Raw genomic sequence first — 8,971 nt, 5'->3', positions numbered from 1 at the left:
AAAAACAAAAAAGGATCCATACTCTCTCACCTAGTTTTATCATTGAGCTATAGAGTAAAGTCAATGAATTTGCACTTGTCTGAAGAAATTTTCTCCGAGAGGTATGTTTGAAGTTCCTGCGAATAAAAAACTACCATAGAGTTTGAATACCAAATAAACCAAAATACTTAACGGAGAAAACACATACACAATTGACATACATACAAAATTTTCAAAACTGTTTGAAACTCACAAAACCATTACAAGCCAGCTCACCTACCAAATAAAAATAGACAATTTGCTCCCTCCTATCACTTCCAATCCACAAAACGTAATATAATACACGTAGGAGGCCTTTACAGTGAGCGATATGAAAACTAAAGGAGCGATTATACTATTTGCTTTATACTATTAAACAAAAGATGTCAGTAGTTCATACTATAAAAAACATCATTCTACTTTACAATGCCTGTGTAGCCGAATTCCACAAGATTGCACAATAATATTTTTAAGCAAATTGGCAGGGGAGGGGCACTGGCTCGTAATGATTACAATCCCTAATTGCCAGCAATTTTTTATTGATCTGCTCATTTTGAAAAAACGAGTACCTCAATGTGGCATTTTTCCTTCGAGTGCTAAAATTTTGAAGATAAAAAATGTTCATGAAAAAAAAGGTTGTTGTGCGGGGTTGTGTTTACGTCTCTATAAACTACAAGCCGTTTTCGTATAGTAAATCTTACACGGTAGTTTTTTTGTCGGATTAATGATTTAGGTCACAGTGTGGGCCGATTTTGCCTCATGAGAAAACGTGAGCTTGCTACGGGAGGACAGTTTACAAAAATGCAGTTTAAAACACTCAAAAACTTGAGAGCGAGATGAAGCTGTGAAAGGTTTGGCGTACAATGATGAAAAAACTGAGTCCTTTTTAAGTCAATCAAAGGGAGTTAAAAGATGAGAGAGAATAACAACCCAAATGCAGGTTCAACCCCCACCCCCCTTGCAGCCCTACCGTTTCATCACTTTTTTCCTCCTTCTGCCTTGTAAGTTAATCCAGCCCACTTGCATTTTCCACCCGCACCCTCTGTTCTCCCTAAAAATACTACCACCCCTAGTCGAGCTTACACGCCTATCTTGTAAGATCTTGTAAGAATCTTGCAAGAGTCTTGTACCAAATTGTATAATCTTACAAGAGTCTTGCAAGATTCTTACAAGATCTTACAAGATAGGCGCGTAAGCTGGACTAGGGACCCTAATATATCTTTATATATAACCCTGTCAATTTATCTCCCCAGTATTAAATATTTTGCTCTCTATCACAATTTAAAACCCCACCCAACCTTATGTTTTTTACCCCAGTCGCATGCAAAGCATTTTTAAGATTAAAATCTGCCAATTACGTTTACATTCAAACATGTTATTGCCTTTATTGAGATGTTAAGCGTACATAAATGAGTTTTTATCAAACTAACTCAAAACAATGACCTAAATGTTTTTAAATTACAGCCGAATGAGACCGTACAATCAATTCAGAGTCTTAACCAGTGGTTATTCACTTTCACTGTGCCATTGATTCATTAATATGGACTGGGAGTATTTCCTCAAAGGTGCCTACGTTGCTGCTCCATTTTTACATCAAGGTGGTTCCCCACCCATTAGATAAACTACACCCTTCTTACAGCAGAAATTAAGGATTTTGAGGAGGACATTCGACTCAGGTTTAAGGACTCAGTTTCTAAAGAACTTTTTCTCGACCCACGACATTAAATAGTCATATTGAACTGCTTGGTCATACGCTTTGAAGTACAGGTAGTCATCACTTGGCTTTCCTTTCTTGTTCACCTTGTTCTTCTTCTTAGCCTTTTTCGACTTTTTATTGTTGTTGTTGTTGTTGTTGTTGTTGTTGTTGTTGTTTTTCTTCTTCTTCTTTTCCCCCATCTTCTTCTTCTGTTTCTTCGTCTTCTTGTCCTTCTGGAGTTTGTTTTCTTTTTCGCATAACCATAACCATTGCTGTCCTCTGCAGATGAAGTGCTTTTTAAACAATGCGAAGGTCAAATCTCTCTGCAAATTCACTTCCTTTATCTTGAAAATTTGATTGCTCGTGTTGCTTCCTTTTTCTTCAAAAAATAGAGTGAATTGTGTTTTATAAAATCGTTCGTTCAAAGAATGTTATGATTGAAATAAGTTAAATAATAAAGCAGTGTTTTCTTCAAGCCAACTTCCAAATTTTTATAGGCCTAAATGTCTTTGGAGTAAAAGAGTGAGTTTTAACAAAAATTTTGTTTTGTTTAGCCTAACTTGTTCATCCGACCCCACTTTAGTTTGGAGGGGGACTACAAACGCAAATGAGTTTTTTTGTTTAGTCAATTTTGGCCGATCAATGTATTCATCGTAGAGAGTTCTTAGTGCTATCCTTAAAATGCCAGTCGAGCTCACAATATATAATTAAAAGCATTGTTTTCAATTTTGTTCTTTCCAAGGGTTCATCAAGGATTCATCCAAGGATTCATGATGAATCCTTTCCAAGGATTCATCAAATTTTGTGATTAATAGATCGATTTCCTGTGTTTTTCTTCACTTTCGAATTTTTGTTTTTCACACTTTTCACCAAAATGGCACCAAGTTTGCTTTTTTTGCTCTCTCTGTTTAAATTTGCCGGAAGTAGAGACCAGAAACAGCTTACATAAAGTTTTTTAACTCATTTTTTGCTTTTGATTCCTATAAGAATTTTCTTGAATTAAATCATGGCCCGTTTTTCGATAAATTAAATTTTATTTTACCCCCCCCCCCCCCCTAATTAAATTTGTGACATAATGATAGAGCGATTGATTCAAACTAACATATACGCCCGGGTCGAAGAAAAATAGGAAAAACATGTAAGATAGGTGGTGAAAAATTGTTTTTTTTTCACCGCAAATCTCCTACACAATTTTGCGGTGAAATGCGGTAAAATTATGTAATTTCACCGCTAGAGTAAGTGGTGAACTTACAAAAAGTCCAATTTTAACCACTAACTAAAATTTACCGTCGTTACACGGATTCGAACCACTTACACGCTGCATGTCAGGTACTTCCTCTTCCACTGCGCCACTTCTCACTAAATTCAATGCTTTTTGTTTTGAATTTAAATCAAATTCACTCTACCTTCTGTAAAACATGAGCGTTGAATTTTTGTAAGATTTGCAATTTTTAGCGGTGAAATTACATCTTTAGCTGTAAAACGTGGTAATACTTTGTAAGATCACCGCTTACTCTAGTGGTGAAATTACATAAATTCACCGCTTAGAAAAAAGTGTCAAAAAGATGTACGATAGGGAGGCAATTTTAGAAGGGGTTAAATCTAACATTTCCTCCCTTATTCCCCATTGCACCCTTATCTTACCTCGTTTTACCCCCTCCTCCCACCCCCTAAAATTGCCCACATAATCTTATATTTTTCAAATTTTTTCTAAGAGGCTAATTTAGGTAATTTCACCACTAAGTTAAGCGGTGGATTTATGTAATTCCATAATTCCATCGCATTCACCTCTTATCTTACATAATTTGGACACTTTTTTCAAAGCGGTGAATTTATGTAATTTCAACGCTAAATTCAGTGGTGAAACTATGTAATTTCACCGCCACCAGGCGATATTTCTATTCACCGCATTCACCGCCTGATTTATGTAATTTCACCGCATTCACCGCTTATCGTACAAAATTTCCCACATTCACCGCTTATCTTACATATAATTGTGTTGAATGGCTGTGACACCTCGACCCGGGCGGTAATTAATCATTGTTTATTAAAAGACAAGGAATAACGCATGTTTTATTACTTTTTCGTTCTCCTTTCATACGAATTGCTGTAAGGCACAAATTTGTTTGACAATCGGAAGAATAAATTCTTCAAATGCTCAATTGTGTCTAAAACAAGCGATTTTCAAGGAGCAAGAAATTGGGGTTGCCAACACTTCCCAGGTTGAGGTGCCGGACCGAAAGTCGATATGTCCAGACCGTCCCAGACGGAAAGTGTCTATGTCCAGACCCTCCCAGACGGAAAGTGCCTATGTCCGGACTTTCGTGCGTTCAAAATTTTTCGTGCGTTCATCGTGCGTTCAAAACTCCCTATGTCCAGACTTTCGTGCGTTCAAAATCTTATATGACCAGACTTTAGTGCGTTCTAAATGAAAAATCGTGCGCTCATTTGTGCGTTCAAGTCCAGACTATCGTGCGTTCAAAAACACTCAAGTCCAGACTTTCGTGCGATCAAAAATGCGTATGTCCAGACTTTCGTGCGTTCATGTTCAGATAACGTTCTTATAATGTATTCGTTTCAAGTATAGATAGATAGTTAGGGTGATGGTTGTGATGAAGTGCCCAAGCAGTTGCTACATTTTGTTTAATAAAAGATGTTCAATGAAAGTATTGGCTGAAGGGGGTGCCAGCGACCTAGTTATTAAAGTATGATTTGCTTTGCAACTTCAGCAAGGGTTTATAATTCTAGGTGTGAAATTGTTTTAAACAAAGCAAAATGTTGGATGCGAATTTTCCTGCGTTCGATGTTTTGTAACTTTTGAACTAAATTGAGTTGAGGTTTTCTTGGTAGAAAGCTTTCACTTGAGTGAGCACTCTATTAAGAGTGTTTAGTCAAAATTGGACTCATTAGTTTTTGGCATTCTTGTTTCCATTCAAAAAATTTTCGTGCGCTCCGAGTCACAATGTCCAGACTTTCGTGCGTTCAAAATTGCTTATGTCCAGACTATCGTGCGTTCAAAATTGCATATGTCCAGACTATCGTGCGTTCAAAATTGCATATGTCCAGACTATCGTGCGTTCAAAATTGCATATGTCCAGACTATCGTGCGTTCATTTTTTTTCCAGATCGTGTAATTTTGAACGCACGACGCCACCTTGTGCGTTCATTTCGGTCTGGACATATCGACTTTCGGTCTGGGACCTCAACCTGGGTGGACAAACTTGGTGGGGTGCATAATGGTTATATGGGACTGTTGGGTAGGGCTACAGGGCAAAAACCGACAATTGCGGTTGTGTAATTGCTATTTCTCTACATTTCGTTTTACTGTTGACTATGCCGATAAACCTTCAGATAGTTGTATGATATGTACTTCTATGGGAGAAATTTTGGTAATTCTGGGGCGACTATCATAAACACATTTTTTCAACAACATCGAAGACATATGTGGTACAATAGTACATTTTTAGTTTGAGTTCATTATTTTGGTGTAACCAATTTGGTTCAATTTCTGTTTAACTTAATTTAGTTCAATTTATCTATTTTAATTTGTTCATCCATTTAGTTTAATTTTGAAGATCAAATCTTATGATTTCATACTTGTTAATTTGTTTACATCCTATGCATGATCTTTTGTCTGTTCACCTTGTCTCGTGATTGTAAGTTGCCGCATTTAGTAATGTTATCTCGTGAACAAATTGTGAAGCAGTTCTGTTAATTTTGCCTAATTTCATTCTTCTCAATTTCGAAATTCAAAATAGTTGACTCTCTCTCTTAACTAGATTTCGATTCGCCAAAGTCTAAATTCAGACGCATCAAAAGTTTGGTATCTTTCGCTAAGCGAAATACACTACAAATAATTGAACACAATTTCGCTCCGCCAATTCAGCCTAAAATTTGTAACTCAAATAGTCAATTTTCAAATAACAAAATAAAGCATTAAATCGCTCCGCCAATTCACCCTTAAATTGGCCGAAGTAAAGAACACTAAGTGGCACTACGAAACAATTCAAATCTACGGATTGTAAATCTGTACGAGATGGCGCAGCCAGCTCGAGAATCGAGAAAAACACCGCTGTCGATAGAGCCATTTTGGGAACGACCAACCTCAGACCCACCAATCAGATGGGAGAAATGGAGAACTCAACTAAAACTAGCGATTCTCGCTCGCGAGAATATAACTATAGACACATTGCTACAACCCAAACCATCGACAGTTCGCCTGCCAGTGGAACCGAAGTACAAGATGCCGATTGAAGACACAACTGAGGAAGCAGAGAGAGAGCGTAGAATAAGAAACAACCAGCTGAAGTTGCAATGGGAACTAAAGTGTCAAAAGATAACCGAAGCGGGAATACTATGCGGGGAGCGTCCATGGAATTTGTGTGATCAGAAATGCGTGTCTCTCTTGTACCTAAGTATTGTTACTGAAGGAAGACGACTACTAACACAAAAATTCCCGCACGACAACATTTACGATTTGACTACCCTCAAACTCTGGGAAATGATGGAGATTGCCTTTATCCGCCCAAGAAACATCACATTCGATCGATTTGTGTTCTTCTCTCGGACGCAAAAGAAGGGCGAAACTGTAGAGCAATTCTACAGCATCTTGAAAGAACTGGCTGAAAATTGCGACTTCGAAAACCGTGAAGAAGCCATCATCAGGGACATTTTCATCACTAACATGCTGGATGATGACATTCAGCGTGAGCTTCTAAGGGACACAGTTGAACCAGAGAGGGCACTCAGCATTGCAGTCAACATGGAAATGGGTAATCAGAATCAGCAAAGAATTTCATCTAATAACGGAGCAACTGGCAGTACGGTGAACGCAGTACAACAATTCAAACGATTTCGCGGCGCGGGAGTACGGGGACCTCAATCAAGCAGAACAGTCGCAAACCGTGCATCCGTTGGACAATGCCGTGGTTGTGGTCAAGTCTGGACACCTACACATCGTCAGGTTTGCCCCGCAATGGGTAAGAAATGTAACCACTGTGGTTTGCAAAACCATTTCGCTAAAGTTTGTCGTCGTAGACTTAATACTACAAGAAACACTCAACAAACTAATCGCATTAACACTGTAGATACTGCAGAAACATCTAATCAAAATTCTAGCCAGGAAAGTCTGAACGTCAATTATATCAGTTATAATGAGCAAATCAATTCAGACTATGATTCTTCGGATGATAATTACGTTGCCACAGTTGAAAATATGAGTTCCCCAAATTTGACACTGAAAAATTTGTCATTAACAATCGGAAACACAAACTGTGATTTACTTCTAGACTCTGATGGTGGTTGTACCATTATTAATATGTCGCTCGCAAGAGAAATAATGTTCAATTGTGCTCAATCACAATGGTTGGAGAAAAAACCATTGGAATTGAAGTCATTTTCTAATGATATCGTTCAACCTCATGGCACTTTGAAAACGCCGGTAAAATGTAATGATTGGAGCATACAGAAAGCAAAAATAACAGCTGTATCCGATGGATTTCGACCAATATTAGGACGAGACCTTTTTGACCAGTTAGGCATCACAATTTCTCAGAAGCCTTGCCCGCAATTAGAAGTTAATAATATAGATCCACCTTGTGCAATCAAGAAATCAATGGCAAAGGAATTTCCTGATTTGATCTCCCGAATTGGAAAATCAAAAAATCACACGGTCAATTCAAAATTTCACAAAAATTATCGAGTAATACATCAAAAAGGACGAAAAGTACACATACACCTCCAACCGAAAGTGAAAATTGAAATAGAAAAACTGTTAAATGAAGGACATATCGAAAAGTTAGACAACTGTTCAGATCAATTTTTCATATCTCCGATTGTCATTACGGTAAAAAAGGACAAGTCAATCAAAATAGCACTCGATTCAAAAATCCTAAACAAAGCTATTCATAAAAACAAGTATCAAATGCCTAATATAGATTCGCTAATTCAAACAATTTCGCAAACACTGTCAACGGCGCCGCAGGAGACTGCTTATTTCACAACTCTTGATTTGCAATACGCTTATAGTCAACTAAAGCTACACAGTGATAGGGCCCGCCATTGTAACTTTAACATAGTCAGTGGTTATATGACTGGCACATATCGATTTAAAACTGGATTTTACGGCCTAACGGACATGCCAGCTGAGTTCCAAAAAGCTATTGATTGTACTCTTGCCGGTTTGGAAAATACTTTCTGTTTCCTAGACGATATTTTGATCGTTAGTGGAGGTGGAATCGAAAAACATCTCGACTTGGTACGAAAATGTTTAATAAAACTGGATCAGGAAAACTTACGCATAAATCTTGCAAAATGTCACTTCGCAAAAGAGACGATTGAATGGCTCGGTCATAATATTACACAATCAGGTGTAACCCCACTTTCAAGTAAAACAGATGCAATTGGAAAATTATCGGCACCTACTAATCTTAAAAAACTCCGCTCTTTTACGGGTTCTGTACACCATCTTGGAAAATTTATCCCGAATTTGTCACAATTATGTTACCCCCTACGACCATTGCTTAAGAAAAATTCGAAATTTCTCTGGACGGAAGAGCACGATAAACAGTTTTCTTTAATAAAAGAACAAATTACGGAAACCACTGAAAATAAACATTTCAACCCGGAATTAGAAAAGCGAATTAAATGTGACGCCTCGCGTAAAGCATTGGGATGTGCATTGGAACAACGAACACCTAATGGGTGGCATACTGTAGCATTCGCGTCGCGATTTTTGAACTCTGTTGAAGACAGATATAGTATAAACGAAATAGAACTTCTGGGTGTTGTTTGGTCAGTGGAACATTTTAAGTATTATTTATACGGCAAACCCTTTACTGTGATAACTGATCATAGAGCACTTCTCTCTATTATGAGAGAAAATAGATCTAACAAATCATATAATAGTAGACTGACACGTTGGGTAAATCGTTTACTACCATTTGATTTCTCGATTGATCACCTTCCGGGCACAAAAATGGGATTAGTGGATTATATATCTCGCGACCCGCATCAACAAGCTGCTAATATATCCACATACGACGAGCAATTTATTGTAGCTAAATTGGATGTAATTAAACGTAGTGCGAAACGCTTCTTAATAAATGCCAAAAATTACGTCGATTTCGCAGCGCGAAATCAATCTACAAATTGCGTCGTAAATAATCCAAATTCCACTAATAACTTATGTAGTGATTTCGCACCGCGAAATCCAGAACATTCTACAAGCACGCAAATTGACGACTCAATTAGCGAATT

The 8,971-nt window shown here is 37.6% G+C and overlaps 1 protein-coding gene across 1 annotated transcript in view; it reads right to left on the bottom strand.

Moving 5' to 3' along the window:
- Nucleotides 1–404: 404 nt before the first annotated feature.
- The window catches only part of LOC142335912 (uncharacterized), a 120,586-nt gene continuing 112,019 nt past the window's right edge, over nt 405–8,971 (bottom strand). The window contains exons 7-8 of the mRNA XM_075384294.1: nt 1,976–2,093; nt 405–417 (exon numbers count right to left, since the gene is read on the bottom strand). Coding sequence (XP_075240409.1) covers nt 405–417; nt 1,976–2,093 — 131 coding nt within the window. The remainder of the gene's footprint in view (nt 418–1,975; nt 2,094–8,971) is intronic.

This window comes from Convolutriloba macropyga, chromosome 3 (assembly GCF_964194025.1).
Source record: "Convolutriloba macropyga chromosome 3, txConMacr16.3, whole genome shotgun sequence".
Lineage (NCBI taxonomy): Eukaryota > Metazoa > Xenacoelomorpha > Acoela > Convolutidae > Convolutriloba > Convolutriloba macropyga.
The sequence above is the reverse complement of the archived record's forward strand: the minus strand, read 5'-3'. Positions and strand labels throughout refer to the sequence as shown.